Genomic DNA, 26,039 nt, shown 5'->3' with positions numbered 1-26,039 from the left:
TCGCTCAGAGATCAGACTGGAAGCCAAGCGGAGACGCTCTATCTATAGAATGGTACAATCCGAATGCTCTGCTCTGCTCTCCAGAGGCAGCCGTTTAGCCAATCGATCTACTGAACGGGCGAAAACCCATTAAAGTGTGCGGAATGATTCCACTTCTGCTGCGCTATTTCATCATGTGGTATTTATTTACACATTTATACATTCATATGTGATATCTACGAGTCTGGTCTGGATGTTTCGAAGCATGTTAATGGCGACACTCGACTCGACTCGTCCCGGGACGAGACGAGGCGAGTGGCGAAGTGACGAAAGGCTGTTATCAGGCCCGCCCCGAGCCAGTCCAAGCCGTACACATTACAACGGACACATTACAGGCACTGGCCCAAAGGCTGCCATTGCCAGTGCCAGTTTAGTTGGAGACGAGCTATCAGGGCTGTCGGTACGCGCGAATCACTCAGCAGAAAATTGCCAAGCGAAAGTTGCAGCAGAGACAGAGACAGAGTCCCAGTCCAGTCGAGTCCTGCTAATTATTATCAGTCAAAGGTGCTAATTGAGTTTTATAATTAAAGCGTCTGTCCATCATAATCAGAGACAGAGCTGCAGTCGCAGTCGCAGTCGCAGGGAGTCGAGTCCTTGCTGGTGCTGCCGTGCCTTGGCCTGCACTTGTAGTGCTGCTCGCCCCAGAGCGGATCGCAAGTGAAACATATGGCAAGCATCGGGGCACTCAGCCTTAAATGCTGCTAAATTCTGATAGAATATTCTCGGAATATACGAGTACCAGCTGCTGCTGCTGCCACAGACGAGCGTGTTCGGTGTGCTCCGGCCTAGTCTTGGCTGAGATCAAAATCAAATTCAAGTTTTTCAAGTTCAAAGTCGATTGAAGATGTAAAGGGAAAAGCTTGTTAGACAGAATCTGAACTAAAAGAGTTTCCAAAAGAGTTTTCCAGAGGTGAGTCTCACATTTAATTAATGCATTTATTTACACAATACTCGTACTGGGCGTATGGGCGTATGGGCGTGATATTTACCCACGAAACGAGCAACCACTCAGACTAATCGACGCACAGCGTTTCCAATTTCGTCAACTCATCCTTTGCCCCCCCCTGGAAACAATCAGAGCCCCATTGGAACTCCTTTGGGGGGCATTGACGGGGTGAAATTCATTAGTCGGAGTATGAAATGCGAAATCGAGGCCCAAATCGCGATGCGATGTCAGCATATCGATGGCTATCTCTATAAAGTAATTGCGGATCCACGTAGAAAAGTCTGCCTCCAGGCTTGGCATAGTTCCAGTTCGTAACTATCCCTCGGTCGAGTTGGTTCCACAATGAAGCTGCAGGACGTCGAGTAAGTTGGGGACTACAAGTTGCCTTCAAGGGGCTTTGGCTGGGGCTTGAGCTTGGGCTGGGGCCAGCTTGGCATTATGCAAATTCGTCTGGGTCGAGTGCCACAAATAAACAGCCCGTTAATTAGACACTGCCATTAAATGGGGCGTTCGGCATGGACTCCACTCCCCCCAGTCGCACTCCCACTCCCCCGGGAAGGAGCTAACTAGAAAAATGACAAACGGCCGTCCGTTGACACGACTCCATGTATCTCCCAGTTACGGACCAGCAGATACACTCGTATGAGAATTATTGCTGTTGCCGTTGGGGGTTTGCTGTTCACAGTTGGACACAGTTCAGCTGCAGTCACGGTTCGGTTGTAGCTCGACAAAGTCCACAGCCACAGTACGAACTCCTTTATCTCTGGCTGTCCCACTGTCCCACTGTCGGCAGTTCTGTCCTTCTATCGGGAGCGTGTCATGTGACAGGCGGGTTATCTAAATTGGTTTACTGTGCAAATCAATATCTAATTAGAGAACTGATTGCGGATGAGAGCCGCTGCCTGATTTTTCGCGTTTTCGTTTTTCGTTTTTCATTGTGAAATATTGCGACTAATCGCCAACATTATGTACAGTCGCGAGTCGCGACCCTTTACCATCACAACAGCAGCAGCACCCGCAGCAGCACCAGAAGCCACCGAGCGCCAGTCGAGCTGCCCGGCCATGCCCAAGCTCTGGAATGCTGGTGGGGTCTACAATGGCCAGTGCCCTGCCATGTCGTCGCCGGATCTGATGGAGGCCCAGCCCACACTTTTGCCCAAGACGCGCAGCAACAGCAGCACCAGCACCACAACCAAGAATCGCAACAGCAAGGTGAGTCAGTGTCAGAGTCAGAGTCAGAGTCAGGAATGAGGTAACTGGGGAATACGCATTTCCCCTAATGTGGAGCAAAAGATTTGACGAGTTCCAGAATGTTCTTCCTGACTTTGAATAGTTTTCAGCATTCACTTTTAACTCCCAAAGTTCATTGAAGAAATTGAGGAAAATTGGCTAATTGATTGATTGATAAATATGTGAATAAATATAAATATAAAATAAATATAAATAAATATAAATAAAGCGTATAGAATCAAAGTAAAGGAGGATCCACTACTGCAAATATCCTTCTATAATTCGAATTATATAATTCTTTGCAGTATTGGATATTCTCAATGATAATCGAGCGAAGTTCGGCCGCCAAGCGGGGCGAAATCGACGGCGATGATGCAGACACCCCATTGGAGGCCATTTTGCCAGTCGAACCGGCGGCGGAGCAGGTCTGCTTGTTGCGTGACAGCCCCTTTAGGATATTGCGGGTGAGTTGGTAATCGGGAGATGGATGTGGATATGGATATGGATATGGGTACGGGTGGTGGCCGCCTCGTGGCCTCGTGGTCTGGCCAATTCTCCAAAGTGACGACCCAACGGCAATTCTCCAGGCGAGAGTTGTGATAAATGCATATCGATTCCGCGATTGCAGCTGAGAAATGAGTTCTGTTTTTTGTTTGTCGTTCGCGAAACGGCTTTCTAGAAAGTTCAATGGCTTCTTGGATCCGCCTCCCCTCCGCTCCGCTCCGCTCCTCATCCACCGAATACCCAACTCCTTAGCGCTGATAGATGGGCAGACATAAGAAAATAAACATCGGCTCGGCGGGACATGCAAAGCAACAAGTTCGGTGGACAATACAGTGTGGAACAAAATCGACACGCAATTGAAATGGAAGCAGAGCACCCACAGATTTACGGTCAAAACTCACCACGCGGCGAGCACGGCGTAAATTCTGCCCTCCGGCAGAGTGCGTGCTCTCCTCTCCTCTCCCCACCCAACGCACCCGAAGCCCACTCGCCCCCACGTGCTGACTGCTGACTGCTGGCTGTTGGCTATAAAAGCGAGCACCTCTTGGCCCGAGATTTCAGTCTTGTGGCAACTTGGCCGACAGCCTCTCCTCTCTCTCTCAGTGTGCAAAACGGAAAATGATGTTAACTTGGTCTGAAAATCAGTGGAAAATCAAAGGCAATTTGTTCAATTGGGTCCGCGTAACCCAATCAAAATAAAAAGCCCCAAAGCATGTTGTTTTACAGTGACTACAACAAGTATTCGTATGCCGATAAATATTTATGAAAACTTACCGAATCAAACACAAATTAAAGTCCCAAACTGCAAGGAAAATTTTAAATTTTAAATCACATATTTTGCATGCTCAAATACGCAGAAACTACGCGGGAGAAATATGTATTTGGATATATAATTTGAACAGTAAATAAATACAACCATTTATAAGTGTGATGTGCATATACCCAAATAAATATCTGCAACAACTTAATTGAACATGAAAATACTCGAAACTCCCATCCTCAAATGATTCCTTTTGGATGTGAGACCCAACTAATATATTGGGAATATAAACAAATCGTAAATCATAGCTAAATCCAGGGAGGAGTACAAACAAAACTCGTTTCACGCAGAAATGCTGTGGAGTTCGGATACTTAAAGAAAAAGAAAAGCATATATCATTTTATTTGGGATTCCATTTAAATTGATACCAAAGCTGGAAATATTTCTAGCGCTCTGCCTAGCTACCAGTCAAAGATTGGGACGAGAGCCGAGAAGCCTGTAAACTTCGTTGCCAGCGCATATTAAAAAAAAAAGTAGCGACAGAAAGTGAAAGGCAAGGCCCATAGAGAAGGAACAGCGAAGGCGCTTTAGGGACCTCCACAGCATTGTGGAGATGAATGCCACAGGCAATCAGAGCTAATCTGAAAACTACACACAAATGTAATTAGGATTCGCATTTTCGCATTCGCCGCACCAACAACAACAACAACGACAGGAACTGGAACTGGAACAAGAACAGGAACAGCAACAGCCACCGCCATTGACAATGACAACCAGCGAGAGAGAGTGGGAGAGGGAGAGGGAGAAGGAGACCCCGAAGCGGGAGGTGGTCATCAGTCCGCTCCGCTACTTGATCAGCGGCTGTGCCCGCGGGGCGGAGCTCACTGCAATGGGCCCACTCAACCTGCCCAACAAGTGGGCCCGCATACTGCGAATGTCCTCCGCACCAAAGATACAAATCGAAGATTTTCTCCAGGTAAAACTGCTCCACGGAAGCACACACAAACACACATCAAATTAGCTAAATGGAAGCCCCGAAATTAGATTTACTTTTTAAGTGCAGTTCGGTGGAAGTTGCTAGAAAACTGACTGAAATGGGGAGACATGGGGTTGGGTTTGGGCTTGGGTTCTGGTAGGTTACTGCTGCAGTGACAGTTGCTATTCTGCGTAATAGTTTTGAGCTTAAAGAAAACTTTTCGTGAAGGGAAAATGTCTTGAAGTGGATGGAAGCAAAACAAAAGACTGATGGAGCAGGCACTGAAGACACTGCAAGTATGACGGAAACGAAAGACAGTCTTGTCTTGGATGTTGACCGAGTCTTTTCTGATGAAAAATCTATTGACATTTCTTGTTACTGTGCTCTTGTTACCGACATAAGCTTCCACTCCTGCTGGATCTCTTCTGTTAAAGTCCCCACCAGTTGTCGCCTGTTGCCCTGGCTTATCACGCCGAGTTGTCGCCTTAAACTTTTACAGAAACTGTTTGCTGGAGCAAACAGCAAAGCCTTTGCGTTGCTTAATCCAACTTGTTGGAAAACTGATTGAGTTGAGACACACCTGTTTCCTCGTTTATTAACAGGCAGCCGAGTCCGGGAACCTGGATGATTTCAAGCGACTGTTAATGGCGGACAGCACGCGCATTTCGCTCAAGGATGGCAAGGGACGGACGGCTGCCCACCAGGCTGCGGCCAGGAATCGCGTCAACATACTGCGCTACATTCGGGATCAGAACGGGGGTGAGTCCGAGTCCGAGTCCGAGTCCGGGTCCATGTCCAGACTCGGGGGTATTTCGAATTACCATTAGCCATCCCCTTACCATCATTATCTCATCATCAAGTGCGCTTTACAGACTTCAATGCCAAGGACAACGCCGGAAATACGCCACTCCACATTGCCGTCGAGTGCGATGCCTACGAAGCGCTGGACTATCTGCTGTCCATGTAAGCTGGGCAGGCATGGCTGCCATGGTCTATTTAACTGTAATCCCAACCCAACCCAACCCAAACCAACAATCCCTCATCATGTTTACAGACCGGTGGACACGGGAGTGCTCAACGAGAAGAAGCAGGCGCCCGTCCACCTGGCCACCGAGCTGAACAAGGTGAAGTCTCTGCGGGTGATGGGACAGTACCGGAACGTCATCGACATACAGCAGGGCGGGGAGCACGGACGCACGGCCCTCCACTTGGCGGCCATCTACGATCACGAGGAATGCGCTCGCATCCTGGTAAGTGGTGTGAGTCCTCGCCCAAGTTGTTCCCCGTAATTATTTTCACTTTTAGATTCGCATTTCGCATTCACTCATGCATTTTATTTGCATTTTGATAACGAATTGGACCAAACACAATTCGTCATTAATCAAATTCACCCGACAACATACACACACACACACACACACTCAGCCGTACACCCAGTCATACATCCAATCACATACACACACACACACATACGCATGTACAGCTACAGTCATGGAAATAGTAGTGCTGCACCTTACTGGTGGGACACTTTTGGGACCCTTGCAGTATTCCAAATTGATAATGTAATCCCTTTTTGGAAGAGTTAAAATGTGAGCATTAGAACCGGGAAGAAGTCCCCTTGCATTTGAGTTCGATCTTCTCGTTTTACATGACCTAAGACCAATACCCATGAAATCTGCTGTTCATAGAAATAGTGGGGTCATTCATCGAAACTCAAATTAAAACCAATGTAACATGGTCTACATATTTCTTGTGGATTAATACATATTAAGTTTCTATTTAATTATATTTTCATTACGGCCTTGTACCTGCCGCGCATGGATAAATAAGGTCCTGCCAACGCTTCAATAATTCTTGAACCACTTGCTAAAACTCATCTCTGGTTAACGGATTTGCAGGTTTGGTAATGCATTTGACGTTCGCCCATAAGTTTTCGATCCAGACATATTCTCTGGAGTCTACCTCACCATATAATACATAAGTCTAACGTATTTTTTGTCACTGTGACGCAGGCAGGGAGTTTCCCGGACTTCTTGTGTGATCAGGCGACTACGAACTGTTACTTCACTGACAGAGCGCTACCAAATTTGTTTCATAATGTTTGTGGTTATTTAAGGCTTGGTCATGCTCTCAACCACCTTCGACCATCCAAAAGATATTTTCCTCGCCTTCGAAATCGATTTTCAGTCTACTTCTTATAGTTAAAAGTGTTAAATGCAATAGTGAGAGTGCATCCAACTTAGTTTTCAATTCCCTCTTGCCTCTTGCCTTTAGTTTTTGGTATTCTCTCACGGGACCTCTTCTGCACCGGGCAACGCTCCAAAATCAAAAGTACCGCTATGTAGGAAACTTTCTTTCATCAAAATATTCAATAACTGAAATAAACTTACTGATGGTGACTTTTTTAAATTAATTTGTTTTGTTTTTGAAATTTCTGTTAAATAGCAATGTTAAATAGCACTACCATTTCTATGTGCAGCAGATTTCAAGGGGTTAAAGTCATGAAAAACAAGAAAATTGAATGCAAATGCAACGAGATTTCGTCGGTTTTCTATCAAACAACAGAAATAGATCGAATAGAAATAGCAAAAGATAAATATAAATATAAGAGAACCCTGTCTATCCAAAACGGTATTACACATTCAATTTGGAATACTGGAAGAGACCCAAAACAGTCCTGAGAGAGGTGAGGTGCGGCACTATTATTTACATGACCGTAGCTGTATATACAGACGCAACATTAATTTATCATTGAAAAAGCACACACAACACAAATGAAAAGGTTTGTATCCTCTGAAGCCATTTTGTCTTGCCTGCGCACGAAAGTATGCTATGATATTCTGCCCGGACTCGCCCGGCAGAGTCTCTCGCCCTCCCTCCCCCTCCCCCTCCCCCTCTCCTACTCCCACTAGCTCTGTGTGTGTGTGTGTGCGTGTCTATGCTATGCCTGTGTGTGTAGCCCTAGGATATGCCGTAGCATTAGTATATTTAACATATAGTGTCCGCTATATCATGTCGTGTAACTCCTTGTGTGCGTCGTGTCTTCCAGATAACTGAGTTCGATGCATGCCCCCGCAAGCCGTGTAACAACGGCTATTATCCCATTCACGAGGCTGCCAAGAACGCCAGCTCCAAGACAATGGAGGTCTTCTTTCAGGCAAGTGTCCAATGAATGCCCCATGTATGTACATATGTCTATCCCCCTGGAATGCATGCTCTGCCTCCCTCATTCCTGCTTTGATCATGCACTTTGTGGTAGCTGTTCCCACTTGACCACTTACGGTAATGTCATCCTCTTATCTCTTTCCTTTCCTTTCTTTCGTTCTATTCTATTCCTTTACTCCCATAACTCCCACTTGTCCTCTGGCCTTTCCTGCACTCGCTTTGACTACTTCCACTTTGAGTTTATTTTCATTTTTCCCTTCACTTTTTGATTGAAATTGCGTATACGCAGCGTATACGCTGCGCCGCAATGAAAAAGTATCAAATTTGAAGCTTCGCTGACGTAAGCCCACAAAAGAAATGTAAAGTAAAGAAAGAACATATTAGAAGGGTTTCTTTCGGCTGCAAAACAAAAAGTATCGAATGTTGTTCAAGTCCGAGAAGTGTCGGACATTGACTTTCGGAAACAATTTTGTGTTTGGTGTTTGGTCTGGATTCCAGACTTTCACTTTAACCACTCGACAATGGGCGCTCGAAGATTATTTTTGGATGCTCTGGCAGAAGCCCTTTAGATTTTATAATTACGAGTAATATCTGCCAGTATGTAACCGGTATCTAGTAACTATTTTTAAAATTTCTGCACAGCGAAAGTGCTGCCAAAACCTGGTCTAAAATATTGAAATCTGTTTCGCCATCATTTACTCACCCATTCATTAATGGTACGCAGTCAATTATGTCCTCTTGCAGTGGGGCGAACAACGCGGCTGCACTCGCGAGGAGATGATATCCTTCTACGATTCGGAGGGCAATGTGCCACTACACTCGGCCGTACACGGTGGCGACATCAAGGCTGTGGAGCTGTGCCTCAAGTCTGGGGCGAAGATATCCACGCAGCAACATGATCTCTCGACACCAGTGCATCTGGCCTGCGCTCAGGTGAGTGGAGTGGAGTGGATGGTGTGGAAGGTCCTTCAACTGACAGGCAGCGGAGCACATGACTACGACAGCGCTCATACTCATCCTCATATTTCCCTGGGGAGATATGGAGCTGGATAGATGGTTAAACAAAGCATTTCTGGTCAAAAGGAAAACAGTGTGAAAGCATCTCTGAGGGGGTGGGTGGGGATGTTTGACAAGTTCCCAGTTTGGCTCGTGTCCTGGCTTGTGGGCTGGCTGGCTGACTGGCTGACTGGCTGGCTTACGTGTTGTTACACGACAGACTTTAATTTGACAAATTCTTATGCAAATTTCGCCGCGACGAACGTGACTTTGGTGCCGGAAAAACAAAGAACCAGCCCCTGGATGGCATGTAATACGATTCCGATTCCGCATTGGGTGAAGTGGGGGAAATGGACGAGTGAATGGATACAAAATGCCATCCATCGATTTGCGTTTCTCGTTTTTAGGGAGCCATTGATATTGTGAAGCTGATGTTCGAGATGCAGCCGATGGAGAAGCGGATCTGCCTGAGCTGCACGGATGTGCAGAAGATGACGCCGCTACACTGCGCCTCCATGTTTGATCATCCGGATATTGTGTCCTATTTGGTGAGCGAGGGAGCCGACATCAATGCCCTGGACAAGGAGCATCGCTCGCCCTTGCTGCTGGCTGCCTCACGCAGCGGCTGGAAGACAGGTGAGCGGGGGATTTGCCCTTCTTATTCTCAGTTTAAGAGCGCTCCTTCTCGCCACCAAAACAGTCCACCTCTTGATTCGATTGGGGGCCGGAATTAGCGTCAAGGATGCGGCTGCCCGCAATGTCCTGCACTTTGTCATCATGAACGGTGGGAGGCTGACGGACTTTGCCGAACAGGTGGCCAATTGCCAGACGAACAACCAGCTGCAGCTGCTGCTGAACGAGAAGGACAGCATGGGCTGCTCGCCGCTCCACTACGCCAGTCGGGACGGGCACATCCGCTCGCTGGAGAATCTCATTCGGCTGGGGGCCTGCATCAATCTCAAGAACAACAACAACGAGAGTCCGCTGCACTTTGCAGCCCGCTACGGCCGCTACAACACCGTGCGGCAGCTGCTCGACTCCGAGAAGGGCTCGTTCATCATCAACGAAAGCGACGGAGCCGGCATGACCCCGCTGCACATTTCCTCGCAGCAGGGGCACACCCGTGTCGTCCAGCTGCTGCTCAACCGCGGGGCTCTGCTGCACAGGGATCACACCGGACGCAATCCCCTCCAGCTGGCGGCCATGTCCGGCTACACCGAGACGATTGAGTTGCTGCACTCGGTGCACTCCCATCTGCTCGATCAGGTGGACAAGGATGGGGTAAGTCAGGCACACACTGCTTTAGCTGCTAATCAAATGAAATCCAATCCAATCCGGACAGAACACTGCTCTCCATCTGGCCACCATGGAGAACAAGCCGCATGCCATCTCAGTGCTGATGTCCATGCAGTGCAAGTTGGTGTACAATGTGCTGGACATGAGTGCCATTGACTATGCCATCTACTACAAGTATCCGGAGGCGGCCCTGGCCATGGTCACGCACGAGGAGCGGGCCAATGAGGTGATGGCCCTCCGCTCCGACAAGCATCCGTGCGTCACTCTGGCCCTGATTGCCTCCATGCCGAAGGTCTTCGAGGCGGTGCAGGACAAGTGCATCAGCAAGGCCAATTGCAAGAAGGACTCGAAGAGCTTTTACGTAAGTTGATCGTTAGCCAACGGGTTCGGTTCGGTTCGGTTCGGCTCGGTTCGCCAATCACCTCATTCCATCTATGCTAATCCTCTCTACATGTCCACCATATATCCACTTATATATATATATATATCCGTATCCAGATAAAGTACTCTTTCGCATTCCTGCAATGCCCCTTTATGTATGCCAAGATCGATGAGAAAACCGGAGAGCCGATAATGACAACAAATCCGATTCCGTTGCCGGCGTTGAATGTAAGCAGAAGAAGCAGGGAAGCAGATCCCAGCTGGGATCACAGATCTGTTGCATGATTGTATGTGTATGTGTGTGTGTGTGTGTTTGAGTGTGTGTGACTGAGTGTGTGTTTTATTGCTCCTTTTACTACGATACGATCCGTGTACGAACTGGCAAGACTTTTATATACGGGGTATTGGAGGGGCGGGGGTTACTTGATCGCCTCATCGCTCATCAATCAAATCTAGTCTAAAGTCTGAACCGAAGCTCTGGTCTAACACTTCCTTGACTCTGAATCTACCACCAATCTAGATTAAATATTCATTTTGGCCATACCAAAAGACACCCGAGCAGATCGAGGCCAAGCGCAAAGAGTTCAATGATCCCAACTGGCGTCCCTTGCCCCTGGCCGTGGTGAATGTGAGTGTCGCAAGTACTCCCTCTCTCTCTCTCTCTTTCGATATAACCAATAGACTGCAACTTGTGCCTATCGTCCCTGCCCAAAACTAACTAACTAACACTAAGCTAACCGACTCACTGTACAGTGTACACAATCGTATCTGGCTTCTGTATCCTCGTATCCCCGAATGCTCGTATCCTCGTTTGTGTCGTGAATCGTGTATGTGCTGTCGTTGTTCTCCCCAATATCCACATGCCCCTTCTTCTAACACATTCTCTCTCTGATACCGGCCAGACCATGGTGACCCATGGACGCGTCGAGCTGCTGGCACATCCACTCAGCCAGAAGTACCTGCAGATGAAGTGGAACTCGTACGGCAAGTACTTTCACCTGGCCAACCTGCTGATCTACTCGATATTCCTGGTCTTCGTCACGATCTACTCGTCCCTGATGATGAACAACATTGAGTTGGAGCCTGGCATAAACAAGTCCATGAGCCAGTACTGCAATTTGGGGTAAGCCATAGACGATATGCCAATCAATCCAACCACAACTCATGGCGCGCATCCTTCTTGCCAGGTGGGACCAGCTGACCCACAATCTCTCGCAGAATCACTATGCGGCCACGCACTTCCGCCAGGACTCGTGTGTGGAGCGCATCAATCGGACCACGGCGATTCTGTTCTGTGCCGGTGTCATTGTGGTCTACATTTTGCTCAACTCGATGCGGGAAATAATTCAGATCTACCAGCAACGCTTGCACTACATCCTCGAGACGGTCAACCTGATATCCTGGGTGCTCTACATATCGGCCCTGGTCATGATAGTGCCGGCCTTTCGGGCCGATGGCCTCATAACGAGCATTCACTACTCGGCGGCCTCGATTGCTGTGTTTCTGTCCTGGTTTCGGCTCCTGCTGTTCCTGCAGCGATTCGATCAGGTTGGCATCTATGTGGTCATGTTTCTGGAGATCCTGCAGACGCTCATCAAAGTGCTGATGGTCTTCTCCATACTGATTATAGCCTTCGGACTGGCCTTCTACATTTTGCTCTCGAAGGTGGGTGTTTTTCGAGGGTGAGTCGTCTGCGTCATATACAGCCAGGGATGTTCTCCATTTCAGATTATTGATCCACAGCCGAACCACTTGTCCTTCTCGAACATTCCGATGTCGCTGCTGCGCACCTTCTCCATGATGCTGGGCGAGCTGGACGTTGTGGGCACCTATGTGAACACCTACTATCGGGACCGACTCAAGGTGCCCATGACCTCCTTCTTGATACTGAGTAAGATCCTCTCTAATCATCATCATCGCTGCCCCTGATCTGATTGTGTTGGCAGGCGTCTTCATGATTCTGATGCCCATTCTGTTGATGAATTTGCTTATCGGTTTGGCTGTTGGCGACATCGAGTCGGTGCGTCGCAATGCCCAGCTGAAACGTCTGGCCATGCAGGTGGTCCTGCACACGGAACTGGAGCGCAAGCTGCCCCATGTCTGGCTGCAGCGAGTGGACAAAATGGAGCTCATCGAATACCCAAACGAGACAAAGTGCAAGCTCGGCTTCTGTGACTTTATCCTCCGCAAATGGTTCTCCAATCCCTTCACCGAGGACTGTAAGTTGCCCACGCAGTGTGCCACAGCCATGTGGAGGAGACTAGACTCATTCTCTGCTCTCTTTGTTTACTGCCAGCCTCCATGGACGCCATCTCCTTTGACAACAACGACGATTTTATCAACGCAGAGCTCGAGCGGCAGCGTCGCAAGCTGCGGGACATAAGCCGCATGCTCGAGCAACAGCACCAGCTGATGCGCCTCATAGTCCAGAAGATGGAGATCAGAACGGAGGCAGACGATGTGGACGAGGGCATATCGCCCAACGAGCTGCGCTCCGTCGTGGGCTCGTCCTCGGTCGGCACCAATCGCTGGAACTCTCCACGCATACGGAACAAGCTTCGAGCCGCCCTCAGCTTCAACAAGAGCATGTAGATCTAGGCTGGCCATGTCTCTGGCCCCCTAATCTACCATATCTATATCTACATACATACAAATATTATCCCCAGTAGCGAAATGTTTCCATTTATCTCTCTCTCTCTCTCTGTGTGTATCTGTGTCTGCGTGTCTGTGTGTGTGTGTGTGTGTATAATTTATAGTCTCACTAGGGACGAGGATCGGTATCGAAATGCATGAGGTGCTCCTCAAAGGAACCATTGACGAATTTATAGGCAAGGACCAGGACGGAAGAATGTAGTTTCAAATGCACTTAGTGGACTTTCTTCATTGTTGTTTTGATGTCTTTTTGAAATCCATAAAATAAAGTCAATTTATCCCCTGGCAAATCTACGACTTTTGATGCCAGAGATATCAGTTATATATCCTTATTTATTTACGAGAATGATCGATGATGGATGGTAATAATATTTCAATGCATGAGAACGTGGAATAATGGTGGCGAAAGGGCTATAAAATTAATCAAAATACACAAAACGTACGTACCAACTAATTAATTATAAAAAGAGAATATAGGAGGATAAAGTCTCTGATCGGCCCATTTACATGAACGTTATCTTTGTGCGTCCCATGTTCACCTGCCAGACATTCAGCTCCTCGTAGTCGTCGATGCATTTGTCCACTTGGTCGGGTTTGAAGCCCTTTGTCGTGCAACGGTCCATGATGTCGCCAATCTTGACGGCCTTGCCCGAACCGGCCAACTCCCGAACGATGGCAAAGATGCGATCCGATGTATTTGGCACACTGAAAATGCAAATAGCCGAGCTGTAAGAACCTAAACTTGTGCTGGGGATATGGCAAAATACTCACTGTCCCTTCTGGTGTTCGTGCGTCTGGTTGAGCGAATCCTTTGACATCTCCAGAAGACGCAGAGCCTCTGCCACGTCGTCCTTCTCCACGCGATCGGAGAGACGCAGGCGAGCAAGGGCCGTGGAGAGGCGCAGAATCCCGAGCAGGTTTCGGGCCGAGGTGAAGGTCATGTCCTTCTGGTTGCGGGCATCGCGACGCAGCTCCACATAAGCACCCACAATGTAGTCAGTGAGCTCGTCCGGAATGGTGGGGTTCTTGCGCTTGCAAAGGTTGATGTAGCGCCGCATGAGGTGCATGTCCAGAGACTTGACCCTCGAGGGCGGCTGCCGGCTGTGGCAGTGCACGTAGGTGATGTGCTTGGCCAGGCGCAGATCGTTGTCGCGGTCCGGCTTGTCCTGGATGAGCCACAACAGATCGAAACGTGAGAGCAGAGCGGCGGGCAGCTGAATGTTCTGCTCCACCGTGCGACGCGGATTGTAGCGGCCAAAGGCGGGATTGGCAGCGGCCAGAATGGAAACGCGAGCATTCAGCGTGGTCATGATGCCCGCCTTGGCAATGGAGATGGTCTGCTGCTCCATCACCTCGTGGATGGCTGTACGATCGGTGTCCGCCATCTTGTCGAACTCGTCGATGCAGCAAACGCCCTGATCAGCCAGCACCAGGGCGCCGCCCTCAAGCATCATCTCGCCAGTGAGGGGATCCTTCATTACGGCCGCCGTCAGACCCACCCCCGAGGAGCCACGGCCTGTGGTGTACTGCGAGCGCAACGCCAGCCGACTTATGTAGCCCAGCAGCTGCGACTTGGCCACGCCAGGATCTCCCATTAGGCATATGTTGATATTGCCACGAATCTTCATGCCGTCCGGCCGCTTGTCGACGCCACCCACCAACAGCAGCAGCAGGGCCTTCTTCACGTCCAAATGGCCATAGATTTCAGGCGCCAAGCTGGTGGCCAGACGCTCATAGAAATCGTCCTGGGCCAGTTCCTCCAGCTCTTCAGGCGTCAATTCGGCCTCCTTGTCCGAGATATCGTCATTTTTATTGATACAAATGATGCGCTGTGACAGAAATGGCAGAGATTAGATCGAATTTAAGTGGCTCTTCCGGCAGTGAACTCACGTGGGCTTGCAGATAAGTCTCCGAGAGCAGTCCCTGGATCATCTGGGCAAATCCGCTGCGCACCAAAGGCAAGAACACACCAGAGACAACTACGTGATCGCCGGGCTGGGCCATGCGGGTGACCTCGCCGCGACAGAGCACCGTCATGCTGCGCGGAATGTGGCCGACGGGCACCTGGTCGCTGTGCTCCTGCATCTTTAGCTCCTGGAACTTGACGAACTTGGAGCCACGCGTCTGCAGGTACAGACGACCGGCCGCCTTGTTCACGCGACAATCGTCCGAGGGACAATCGTGGACGGGCGTGAAGGAGAGCGAGCTCACCGGCTGGTACGTCTCGGAGCCACAGCGATCGCAAGTGTATGTGGCCACGACCATCATGGGCTTCACCTCCGTGCAGCGCGTCACAATGCCGCGTACAGTCGACAGCTTGCCGATGTGCTGGGCCTTCACCTCCCGTATGGAATGGGCCTTCTCCGTGGACATTGGCTTGAAGCCCACCTCACTGCAAATTGAATACAGATTCAGAGATTTCCGCTTGGCTGAGGTTTTCTGGGGGCTTACTCACAATCGCTTCATCAGCTCTGAGGGGAAGCTGTTGCGTTCATCGCGCTGCTCCATGGGATTTCGCACGCGGGCGTCCATCATCAAGCGATGCTCAATGTACACATCCAGGGCGTCCTTGGCGTGCACCTCCTGCTGCTTGTAGCTGGGCAGCAGCTCGGCAATCACATCGCTGAAGATGCCAGCGTAGCGTCGGCAGTTGTCGATCACCGCCTCGGCCAGACTCTCATTGAACTCCGACAGATCGTCCAAATCAATGGTGATCAGAACCTGCTCCCGATGCGCCAGCTTCACCAGCTGCGAGCCATACACAAACTGCTTCTTGCCGTCATCGTCGCACTTGCAAAACTCCGACAGGAAGGTTTTGATGGATTCTGCGTGGACATGGACATGGTTTTTGTGGGTGCCGCAGCCTCTTCTTTGATTCAACACTCACCTCTGTCCTGGGCATAGTCGCGACGTGCCATTTTGCTGTTCTTTCAATTGCTTAGATCTTGAATGGGATTAAACTGTGGACAGCAGCTGCACAAGGTTGGTTTTTGTAGCGCGCGGCTTGCGAAAATAATGTCCCGCCAAAAATGCCAATGCACGTCGGATGTAGTGTGACCGAAGACTTATGGATAAAATATACCGCTTTACCCTTAGAAATATGCCTAAACATACCATGCCATTATCAAAATATACCGTAAATATACTGTCGGACACGACAAGACGTTGATATTCCTCGATATTGATATTCCGTTTAATATTACCAGCTAGCTGGCACTCTCAGCCCTAAAAAAGTAATTTTATCCGATAGATACATACATTTTTTAAGAGATTGGCAAGTTTTCAGAAGTCCTTTTTATTGGATTATTTACATATTAAGGTTCAAACAAAAACAGCATAAAACGAATTTGTCGTCGTTTTGTGGCGCTGCCAGACTCGTGCAATTCGTAGTTGCTGCGGGCTGCCATACCGTGATATTTTGTGATATGAAATTCGTCAATTTTGATATTCAGTTTAAAATTACTAGATAGTTGGCCCTCTCAGCCGTAAACAAATAATTTTATCCGTTAGATACATAAATTTTGTTCAGGACTGGTTAGTTTTTAGAACTCTTTTTTATTGGATTGTTTACATATTAAGGTTCAAACAAAAACGGCCAAAGCATAAAACTTAAATGTTGACTAAATGTTACGTCAGTGTTGCTGGTCAACCAAGTATTTTCTATGCGTATGTACTTTTGTATACCTTACTTCTTTTAATTGGTGTTAAATGTTTTGTTGCAAGCTCCATTGAAACATTATTTATGATTTTATCCTAGATTGACATGTTTTTTACATATTAATGCACATGTTTGTGTGTTATAAATACATTTATCCCGTTTCTGATACCTATTATTGGTAGTCGTGAGCTGCAAAATCTTTAGGACAGAGACTGAGTAGTTTCTGCATTAATTGGAGCCTGAAAATTCAAACAATATCTCAAGTCCATAATACCCATTTTCCCAAGGTATGCAGATTGTTGCTCATTCCGTGCCAAAGTTGCACAACAATGCTGCTACTTCATTTCCCCATGTTGCTGAAGCTTTTCCCATACAAATCAAATGTATCATACGGGAACGCGTATGGAATGACGCAACAATGAATCTTTATTCCATACGCGTTCCCGTAAGATACATTTGATTTTGTATGGGAAAAATTTCAGCAGCATGCTGCCACACCACGAAAATGAGGGGAAAGTCTCCACAAAATCACTCTATTCTCCACTGAAAAGAGAGCACTCTCCACGAATTGAGAGAGAGTTTTGCAAACTCTCCACGAATTGAGAGCGAAAAATGTATTGTTGGTGCGCTAAATTTTGGCGGTCAATTTAAAATTTGTCTTAATATTTGGAAAAATTAATATTTCACTTGATTTGTATTTTGAGTGACCTCAGAAACCTCAGAAACCGAGAAAAAATAGCTTACTCGATTTTGATATTCAGTTTAATATTACAAGCTAGCTGGGACTCTCAGCTCTAAACAAATAATTTTATCCGATAGATACATAAATTTTGTTCAGGATTGGTTAGTTTTTAGAACTCTTTTTCATTGGATTGTTTACATATTAAGGTTCAAACAAAAACGGCCAAAGCATATATGCAGTGCTGGTATACTAAAAACATGGGTCTTATGCAGTGTTGGTAAACAATCGTCTTTTCAAGAGCATGTATAATTCATGTATAATCGGACACGACATGTAGTTAGTAGAAGCGATATCTAATGCACCTATCGAAGGTGCTATCCTAGATATCGGATGGTCCGATCTATCGCTGTTCGATATTTGTCAAAAATATCGTACGGCGTGACGGGCTGCCAGATTATAAAATACTATTTTCACCTCGCTGTGACGTTGCCACCTGGCTGGAAATGGACCGCCTAAGTTTAAATTATTTATACTGTCGTTTAAATGAAGCTAGGAACATAAATTATTAAATTAAATTTGGAATTAGTTAACGTACCCCAATTTACGGCACCACAAAAATATAAAATTATTAATCTTAGTACCCTTAGCTTACAATACCCTAGTTATAGGTTTTGGGGGCAGTCAGTCAGTCTCACAACTATTCGGCAACTTAACCCGATAACATCGTTTGTTCTCCAAAAATTATATTTTGAATATTTTAAAAAACATTTCCCTGGACGACTTCAAGATGCCTTTCCAGTGCATAATCCAGTGCGTCCACCAGGTAGCACACAATCTAATCTCGACACGTCCTGTGACAACCATGACACGCGGGGTAAGTTTTCGAGTGGTTTGATGTGAGATCTGATCTGATTGAATCTTCATCAGGGGTGCCGTGCTCCGATCAAGAATAGCACCTTCGCTAATGTGATCTTCTTTGCGGCTATATTCTCGCCCCTCTATGTCTGCCTGCTGAAGGATGCCTTCATCTTGTTGAAGGACATAACCAACAAGATGACGCAAGAATAGATGCCATGGATGCAGTTGCGTCTCAAAATATATAGGGTGGTCTCTGAAAGCTCCTTCAGATTACTACATACACATGCATACATAAGTATGTAGCTTAAAACACCGCTCAATAAATGTTTGTGTAGCATCGTTATGCCATTTGTTTGCATTGGTGGTGTAGTGCTGTTATCCATAGTTGATCAAGGTTGGCGAAGGCAGAACGCTTTGAGGGACATTCAGCTTTTTGACCTGCGCCTGGGTCTTCCCTTTAATGGAGCGAACGGATTGTAGCGCTGCCTGTACATACCTCGTACATATTTACTATAACATATAATGCTCTGGTATGTACCTGAAGTCCCAAAACCCATCTCAGGCTGTTTGGTCAAAATCGGTGAAAGATCGGGAATGTAATATTTTTCTGTCTGAAGGGGATGGTGGAGGAAGAAGGAATACATAATATGCAACCCAAAAACTACTTAAAATATTATTTACACTGTTTGTGTAAGCAACCACTTCCCACTTTATGTAGTCCCATAGATTTACCTGAATATCAGAACCTTTGTAGTATCAGTGCTGCGTTGTGTAGATGATCCTGTCCTGCCTGCACAGCCACAGGGGGGGAGATGCATGACGGAGAACTGTTTTGGCCAACACTTTATTAAATTGGCTATTTAAAAATGGCCACGCCGCTCAATGTGAATTTTAGATATTGACGTTTATTGCGGTTTTAAATGAAATTTACAAAAGTCTGTACTGTACTTTTATCAATTGCAATTACATTCAAATTACTCATACGAGTGGCATTTCGACTCAATTTGTTCTCAATCAACGTTGTTTTTTTTTTTTGGACTTGCATTGTGTTTTGTTACATAATTATTTATTATTTGTTTTTATGCATCTAAAAAGTAGTACATTTAATTATTTTTTTGTGCAATTTTTTTTCGTTTTCCTTTTTTTGTTTGTTTGTTTTTGTTTTTTTTTTTGCATTGGTTATCTTTCGAATAGATTTAAAACGACGATGACGTTGTTGTTTGCTGTTTTGCTGTTTTGCGGTATACATAAGTTACAATTTAATATGTTGCGTTTACGTTTAACTTAAATATTATTAATCACATGCAATAGTTAAATAATAATGATACAAATAATAATTATTCATACAATATGTAGTTCAAAACGCACACAACCCATAAAACACACACACACACTGATTGTAGCGCTTTTTAGACCAATTTGATTGTATGGTTTTTCGTCTTCTATGGTTTTATGGTGGTTGCTTTGTTGCCTTTTGCTTTGTTAATTTGCTACTAACTAAATTGTTTGTTGTTTTTGTTTCTCTCCGTCCAACTCTGTTTTGTTTGCTTTTTACACATTACTGGCTAAATCGTTACAGTTTACGCCCTAGCATTATATTACGATTTAATTAGTTAATTCATGTATATGGTTCTTATCGTACAATCGTACTCGTATTTATGCATATTTCATATTCATTTTTGTATACTATATAATAATATTTATATATTTTTTAGAGTGTCGCCCAGCGCTTTGCAACACTGTCTAAAGTATCCGTTAGATTGCAACAATAGTTTTTTGTTTTCCTCGTGTTTCGTTTAGAATGCGAATTGCGTTTCGTTTCGTTTCGTTTCCATTTCAAATTGTGATTTGTGCGCTGTACTCAGACCCAAAACTTAAAGTTACAAAACGATCCATTCACACATAACTTTCGTAAACTCTAATTAGCTGAATGCATTTCCAATGACATTTCCTTCTCTAATTTAAATAATGCTACATATAATGTACGTATATATATGTATATATATATATATATATATATATATATATCAATCGATTCTCATTTTTCAGTATTATTTTTTTTGTTTTTGTTTATTTTTTTCTTGCGTATAAAGCTGTAAGTCTTCTAGTTTTTCCCGTAAAGTGCTTTTTTACTCAACTAAATTCCATTTGTATGCATTATTCTTCTCAAATGTTTTTTGTTCAGTTCAAAATGTGTATGTGTATGTGTGTGTGTGTGTGTAGACGACAACAATTATAATTTCATATTAATTTAACAGATTTATATTTGCTTTACTTTACGTATGTATTCCGTATGTATGTATACTATTTTGTGAACTTTCTTCCTTTCGAATATTCTCTGTGTGCTTTTCTCTTTTCGCAATTTTAATTTAAATTTCAAGAAGGAACAACATGTACTTTGAACATTGAGCTTTACTGTACTCTACGCTATAAATAGTATATGTATATGTAGCTTGTAAGTATGTATGTATGTAGTAGTATTAACATTTATCTGAACAAACTGCACACACACTCCACTCCATTCCTTTTCTATTCGTATTCCTATTCTGCTTGTGGGTTTGAGTTTGAGCCTATGTATTTTGTTTAACTTTTAAATTTTGGGGTTTTCCTTCCTTTCTTCGTTTTGGCAGACACAGACACACATTTCCACTCTCCACACTCTTTTTTATGGCACATAAGTCTTGTTGGAGAGTTGCATGCTGCTGCATGGGGAAATTCGTTTTATGGAAATGGAAAAGCTAGAAGGGGCGCTGCTCTGCTCCGCTCCGAAACTCCCTTATTTTGTTTGTTTCGTTAGTTGATTGCTGGGTGGCGGGAGGGGGGCTTACGGGGCTAATAAATTACGTTTTGTAACAACTTAAGAATTACACAAATAATAATAATAATAATAATGATAATAGTTATTAATTAATGATTTTAATCGATTCTCTCGCGTGCATTTTCTGCCATCTATCGGTTTCTGTTGCTCTTGTTGCTGCTGTTGCTGCTGTTGCTGTTTGGGCATTTATTTATCCTCTATCCTTTGTCGCTGCCTTAACTACAACTCCTGTAGAGTATTGTGACTAGAGTGAGGAGCAGGCACGTTGCAGTGGCTGCCAAGGGATTGGACGCACCGCCGCTCTGGTTATTGTCGCGCTGCTCAGTGCCGGTTACGGGCGGTGGGCCAGCGGGATCGTCAATGGTTGTGGCACCTGCAAGTATCAAAAAGGTTAATAAGTGACACACAAAATATATCTTGATTCGGGGACTTACCATCGCCAGAACCATCGCCGGAGCCGTGTATGCCGCCGCCGTATTCCTCATCATCGTCGCTGATTTGGCCCCCGCCGCCGCCTCCGGAACCCTCGCGGCCCATGTCGCTTTGGATGTCATGCGACTGTATGCTCGAAGAGGGTGCCTGCCAAGTGAAATATTTACTTTAGTGAATATTCTTTTGGGGAGGGGCTGTATTTATTTTCGTACCGCTGCTCCAATGCTCTTGCGTATCTTGATGAGCTTGTCCACCAGTTCGTTCAGCTTGCTGACCTGCGTCTGGGTCTTCCAGGGCACTTCGGGATTGTATCGCTGCCTGTCCATCCCAGTGTCGATCAGCAGCTGTGTGTAGTCGCCAATGCGATCGCCTGTCCAGCAGAGACGATCATCGGTGGTGTACTCCTTATCACAGAAGCTAAAAACATAGCGAAATTCCAATATATTATCAGGCCTGGGCTATAGTTTGGGTTTGTCTAGTCAGAGTCAAACATGACTGAAGACATCATCATGGCCATAATCAGTTTTACTACGGCCATGTTTTCAATGTCTTTTCTGGTAAGTTATAGATCTGTTTTATCTGAATTCAGTTTGCTGGAACATATCTATTCTGCTATACTCATTCGGCAGATATACTCGGTCTCGGCACTGACACTAGTCCTGTTTTCGAATGGATGCAACTCCCAGATATATCGGATGCCCCCCACTACACACTATATTTGTGGCATCGTTTGGCTTGTTTGCCTTTGCTTGGCTTGTTACTCACTTGTCCACAATATTCGAGTAGAACTCCTTGGTCTTTTCGATGGTCGAGAGGAAGCGCACCATGTCCGGATCCGGTGGCGTGGCCCACTTGGCGTTGTTCTTGTGTTGCTGCAGCCGCGTCTCCGGCTCGTCGGTCAGCGAGGGCGACAGATTGGGCGTGCCGCATGTCTTCTTAACCTGCGAACGGTATGGGTATGGGGGAAGTGGAAGTTGCTGTTTAAGTTTGGGTTCTTTTGTGTGTTAATCGCTGCCGCGCATGCAACGGTGCACGTGTGTGGGGCAGGCAGACCCCCCCATCCGTCCTCACGTCCCTCATCATTAAGCTCTCGGAGCGTGCGCTGCCCTGCATGTAAATTGCAGCTGGACAGGGGGATGGGGCATGAATGCAATCTAATTTAGCATTTTAAATGCACTTCAACATGCCAATTATGCGACTGTGGAGCAGCCACACAGGCAAGAAGGCAGGAAGGCAAGGAGTCAAGCAGGGATGTGGCAGATCACAGGCGGAAAAAAAGAGGGAGGGAGGTACAGAGGATGGGATGGGATACGACTGCACTTTAATTGAATGTCATGTGCACATTTAACAAGCCCTCGAAATGCCGCAAATACTCCTCGTTCGGGTACTTTTTATTTTTGTTTTCGTTTTTGGAGCTGCATGCAACATCGGAGTCCGCTCTTGAAGGCCGGAACTGAATGCAGCGGGCATTTATTCATTAAATTCATTTAAAATGTTCATAAATTAAAGAGCAATTAAATCATTAAGCGAACGTGTGTCCTTGTGCCCCAAAAGCACAAACGACAATCGCATCGATCGCATCAGGAAATGACAGGAAACCCAACGGAAAAAGAGAGTCCCAGACATGCAAAAATATCTCATGGATATCGGAGAGATATCCCTTAGATATCCCCCTTAGCTTCCCCCTCTACTAACCTTCTGCTCCAGTTCCGGACCATTGCCCATGGCATGCATGATGGCATCGGAGATCTTGGTGCTCAGCTTCATGATGGTGTTGATGATGCCGCTGTCGGTGACGATGTGGGTGGTGACCAGATTATTCAGAGCCTCCACCACACTCGACCAGGGACTGTCCAGCAGACCAGCGTATTCCGCCGAGCAGCCGCTAAGAGGAGGAGGAGGAGGAAGCACAAGGATTAGAATTTAGAACTCGCGATGGGCGCTGCTCTCCTGCTGGCACTTACCGCATCACGTTCATGCAGTAGCCGTTGCAAATCTGCGGCTGCCCGCGTGTCTGGTGGCCGTTGCAGTTGGGGCAGTAGTGCATCTTGAGGAGGTGCATCTTGCACGTGTCCGTCAGCTGCTGGCCGTAGAGGGCATCCGCCTCGCTCAGCACCTCGGCGCTCTGGAGCAGGGCATTCATGAACACGTTCGACATGTGAACGCTGTGGACGAGGCTGCTCTGGATCTCCCTGGGTATGCCCCCGAAGGGCTGCAGCTCGTCAAAGTTGTGCTTCAGGCAGTTGATGTAGTCCTCGTGCAGCTCCCCGTAATTGTTTTTCGCGAGATGCACCGCCTGGTGGTAGGCCACGGGAAAGAGTTGCACAAAGAACTTGTGCACGGCATCCTCCAGGCCGTTGCGTAGGTTGCCAATGCTGGCCTTGCCGCCCATCTGGCCATTGCTGTTCGTATAGTTGGAGATGTAGTTCAGGTGGCTACACCCAAGAAGATACAGATACAGGGATTAGCTACGCGGGTACTGCCGGGTATCTGTGCGGGAATACGTACTTCATGATTTCTGTGTACAACTGGCGGATCATCATCCCCGACAGCGGCACCATTCGTATGTAGACCTTTGAGAAGACCGTCAGTGTCTTGTTCTCCGATTGTTGGGCCAGCTCCAGGACGTGACCTGAAACGAAACGGGCAAAAAGTATCCATAAAAATATGACCAAAACTTCACTTCACTTCATAGTCGTAGTTTGATGTGTTCTATTGTTATTTCTGTTGTTATTCCAAGTGAAATTTAATAACTTTGCAGCCTGCCAGCCATCTCCTACTCCTACTCTCCTGGCAATTCCCAACGGCAGAAGCAGCAGGAGCAGCAGCAGCAGCAGCAACCGAGAAACTTCCACATTTAATGGCCTGACTGGGGATTTTTGGCTCCCAGTAGGTTGGCAATTTTCCTCCATCTCTCTCTGTGTGTTTTGTTGGCTTTTAGTTAATGAAATCAAATTTAATGCTTTTCTATGGGTCTCTCTAGCTTTGGCAAGCTGGGGAATTGTGCTCATAAAAGTTTTCCTTAATTGCCGTCAATCATTGCCGCGTTATTTCTTCCATACAATATTTCCCACTGTATCTCCCATCAATCTGCCATTCAGTTTGGGCAACAAAATTCCCTCAATATGCAAATGCTAATCGCAAAGAAATAAACAACCCCCTGCATAATGTGACACACAATCCTGATATCTGTCAAGGTGTCAGCAACACTTGTGCCTCGGATACACAAACAGGTATCGATAGATACAGTAGATACAGCAGATACAGATCCAGCAGATACAGATACTACACTCCTCTCTGGCTGGCAGGCAGTTAGGCAGTCAGGCAGTCAGCCTGTCATTATCGCCAGATTACAAATGGTCAGAAAGCTGTTGGATCGCATGGACGGAGATAACATTTGCAAGCAAACAGAAAAGAAAAAAAAACTGTCAAATTGCCGTGTGATTTCTCACACATACACACAGACACCCCCCCTAGCTCCGCCCCCGCCCCTTTGGCCTTTAAATTGCAATACTGTGTCCCCTGTCAGGGGGGGCGTGTGTGTGTGTGTATCGTTTTCAAACGAAAGTGTCAATCTTTTTGTTAATTGGCAACAAAAGAACCAAACCGAAACCCAAACCAAACCAAACAGAAACAGAAACAAAAACAACATTTTGACATCCACAAAAGTGTTTTCTGTAGTTCTTTGTGTTCTTAGTTATTTTTTTCGTTTTTTTTGCGGCTCATTTTGATTTTGATGTTGAGGCATTTCCGTTCTCAGAGTTTGAATATTTCTTCTTCTGCTTTTTTATTTATATTTTTATTTTGTTTCTGGGCTTGGCCTGCGCTTGGGCCTCACTTTGGGGTCTCTCTGCTGTCAGACAGCGAGGTCGCGGCTCTGGGTCTCTGTTTCTGTTTCTGCATTTGGGGTTCGAGTTCGAGTTCGGATTCGGGTTTTTATCGGCCAATAGCCTTTGATGCGTCATCTGCTGGGGGAGCAGAGCGAGTGGAAGTGTTACCCTTTTCTAATTAGCAACAGTTGCGATTTCTTTGTAGAGTGGCGACCAAAAACAAACAATGATCCATCGAGGGGAGGGGTCCCGCCATTCTCTGGGGGTAGGAGTGGTCGGCTGGGGTCTCCCCACCATCTGCTGGAGCTGTGCTAATCATTTATCAATTGCTGACAATTGCTGGTGCTGCTGCCCCCAGGATGCGATAAACACACACAAGACAATCAATTGATTTAACGCGCCCGCGATACAAAATGACAATAATAATAATAACGATGATAGCCACAGCACGCAACACCACAGTAGACCACAAACGTCACAGAACAGAAATCGACGGTTGATAGAGAGGACATGAGGGGAACGGCGGGGGGGTTTTTGGGGGAAGGGAAGGTAGCAGCACTCACACATCCTGTCGCTAATCTCATTGACGTGGCACAGCCGCCGCATCGACTCGGGCGGAAACATTTAATTATTGACACCAGTCCCCCCCACCACTATTGAGCAGATCCCCTCCCCCATCCGCATCGACCACCGAGCGTGTGGATGCGCGGATATGCATTCTCACACGATGGATAGATGATTGGCCCATTAAATCGGCGGGGAAGCACACAGGCACAAAGTGAACCATTAAGTACAGTCTCAGAGATGGGCAGAGAG

General features: G+C 46.4%; 4 protein-coding genes across 7 annotated transcripts in view; 2 read left to right on the top strand and 2 right to left on the bottom strand.

Moving 5' to 3' along the window:
- Positions 1-649: 649 nt before the first annotated feature.
- LOC111067781 (transient receptor potential cation channel subfamily A member 1) lies at positions 650-12,939 on the top strand. Of its 4 annotated transcripts, XM_022357088.2 has the most exons (17): positions 650-949; positions 1,960-2,197; positions 2,521-2,679; positions 5,058-5,214; positions 5,328-5,418; positions 5,510-5,705; positions 7,505-7,612; positions 8,365-8,553; positions 9,024-9,252; positions 9,317-9,897; positions 9,959-10,273; positions 10,814-10,921; positions 11,196-11,416; positions 11,481-11,958; positions 12,022-12,184; positions 12,240-12,512; positions 12,590-12,939. In XM_022357088.2, the coding sequence occupies exons 2-17, from the start codon at positions 2,048-2,050 to the stop codon at positions 12,883-12,885; spliced, it is 3,714 nt and encodes a 1,237-aa protein (XP_022212780.2). In that variant the 5' UTR covers positions 650-949; positions 1,960-2,047; the 3' UTR covers positions 12,886-12,939. The 4 variants fall into 4 exon arrangements, with proteins under 4 accessions (XP_022212780.2, XP_041448536.1, XP_041448535.1 ...); XM_041592602.1 differs by lacking the exons at positions 650-949; positions 1,960-2,197; positions 2,521-2,679 and adding an exon at positions 3,766-4,455; XM_041592601.1 differs by lacking the exons at positions 650-949; positions 1,960-2,197; positions 2,521-2,679; positions 10,814-10,921 and adding exons at positions 3,767-4,455; positions 10,411-10,521.
- Positions 12,940-13,260: 321 nt separating this feature from the next.
- On the bottom strand, positions 13,261-15,995 carry LOC111067783 (DNA replication licensing factor Mcm7). Its single transcript, XM_022357089.2, has 5 exons — positions 15,833-15,995; positions 15,401-15,770; positions 14,836-15,337; positions 13,717-14,774; positions 13,261-13,650 (listed from the first exon to the last, which is right to left on the bottom strand). The coding sequence occupies exons 1-5, from the start codon at positions 15,861-15,863 to the stop codon at positions 13,449-13,451; spliced, it is 2,163 nt and encodes a 720-aa protein (XP_022212781.2). The 5' UTR covers positions 15,864-15,995; the 3' UTR covers positions 13,261-13,448.
- A 1,967-nt stretch (positions 15,996-17,962) lies between these two features.
- LOC111067856 lies at positions 17,963-18,486 on the top strand. The gene is made up of 2 exons (XM_022357180.2): positions 17,963-18,159; positions 18,213-18,486. The coding sequence occupies exons 1-2, from the start codon at positions 18,073-18,075 to the stop codon at positions 18,351-18,353; spliced, it is 228 nt and encodes a 75-aa protein (XP_022212872.1). The 5' UTR covers positions 17,963-18,072; the 3' UTR covers positions 18,354-18,486.
- A 1,738-nt stretch (positions 18,487-20,224) lies between these two features.
- The window catches only part of LOC111067847 (division abnormally delayed protein), a 71,792-nt gene continuing 65,977 nt past the window's right edge, over positions 20,225-26,039 (bottom strand). Inside the window, exons 3-9 of the mRNA XM_022357168.2 lie at positions 23,902-24,025; positions 23,358-23,828; positions 23,089-23,278; positions 22,159-22,334; positions 21,606-21,810; positions 21,396-21,540; positions 20,225-21,334 (exon numbers count right to left, since the gene is read on the bottom strand). Coding sequence (XP_022212860.2) covers positions 21,177-21,334; positions 21,396-21,540; positions 21,606-21,810; positions 22,159-22,334; positions 23,089-23,278; positions 23,358-23,828; positions 23,902-24,025 — 1,469 coding nt within the window. The 3' untranslated portion in view covers positions 20,225-21,176. The remainder of the gene's footprint in view (positions 21,335-21,395; positions 21,541-21,605; positions 21,811-22,158; positions 22,335-23,088; positions 23,279-23,357; positions 23,829-23,901; positions 24,026-26,039) is intronic.

Source organism: Drosophila obscura, unplaced genomic scaffold (genome assembly GCF_018151105.1).
Source record: "Drosophila obscura isolate BZ-5 IFL unplaced genomic scaffold, ASM1815110v1 contig_181, whole genome shotgun sequence".
NCBI classification, from domain to species: Eukaryota; Metazoa; Arthropoda; class Insecta; order Diptera; family Drosophilidae; genus Drosophila; species Drosophila obscura.
Note: the sequence above shows the minus strand (reverse complement) of the source record. Positions and strands in the feature narration are given on the sequence as shown.

What these genes read in the sequence shown, in the direction of transcription:
- LOC111067781 (XM_022357088.2), top strand. Translation starts at nt 2,048, where the DNA reads ATGCCCAAGCTCTGGAATGCTGGTGGGGTCTACAATGGCCAGTGCCCT. An exon ending in TGCATCTGGCCTGCGCTCAG is followed by an intron (nt 8,554 to 9,023) that starts GTGAGTGGAGTG and finishes TCTCGTTTTTAG; the next exon opens with GGAGCCATTGATATTGTGAA. An exon ending in TCTACATTTTGCTCTCGAAG is followed by an intron (nt 11,959 to 12,021) that starts GTGGGTGTTTTT and finishes TCTCCATTTCAG; the next exon opens with ATTATTGATCCACAGCCGAA.
- LOC111067783 (XM_022357089.2), bottom strand. Translation starts at nt 15,863, where the DNA reads ATGGCACGTCGCGACTATGCCCAGGACAGAG. An exon ending in TCAGAGCTGATGAAGCGATT is followed by an intron (nt 15,338 to 15,400) that starts GTGAGTAAGCCC and finishes TTCAATTTGCAG; the next exon opens with TGAGGTGGGCTTCAAGCCAA. An exon ending in AGACTTATCTGCAAGCCCAC is followed by an intron (nt 14,775 to 14,835) that starts GTGAGTTCACTG and finishes TTTCTGTCACAG; the next exon opens with CGCATCATTTGTATCAATAA.
- LOC111067856 (XM_022357180.2), top strand. Translation starts at nt 18,073, where the DNA reads ATGCCTTTCCAGTGCATAATCCAGTGCGTCCACCAGGTAGCACACAAT. An exon ending in TGACAACCATGACACGCGGG is followed by an intron (nt 18,160 to 18,212) that starts GTAAGTTTTCGA and finishes AATCTTCATCAG; the next exon opens with GGGTGCCGTGCTCCGATCAA.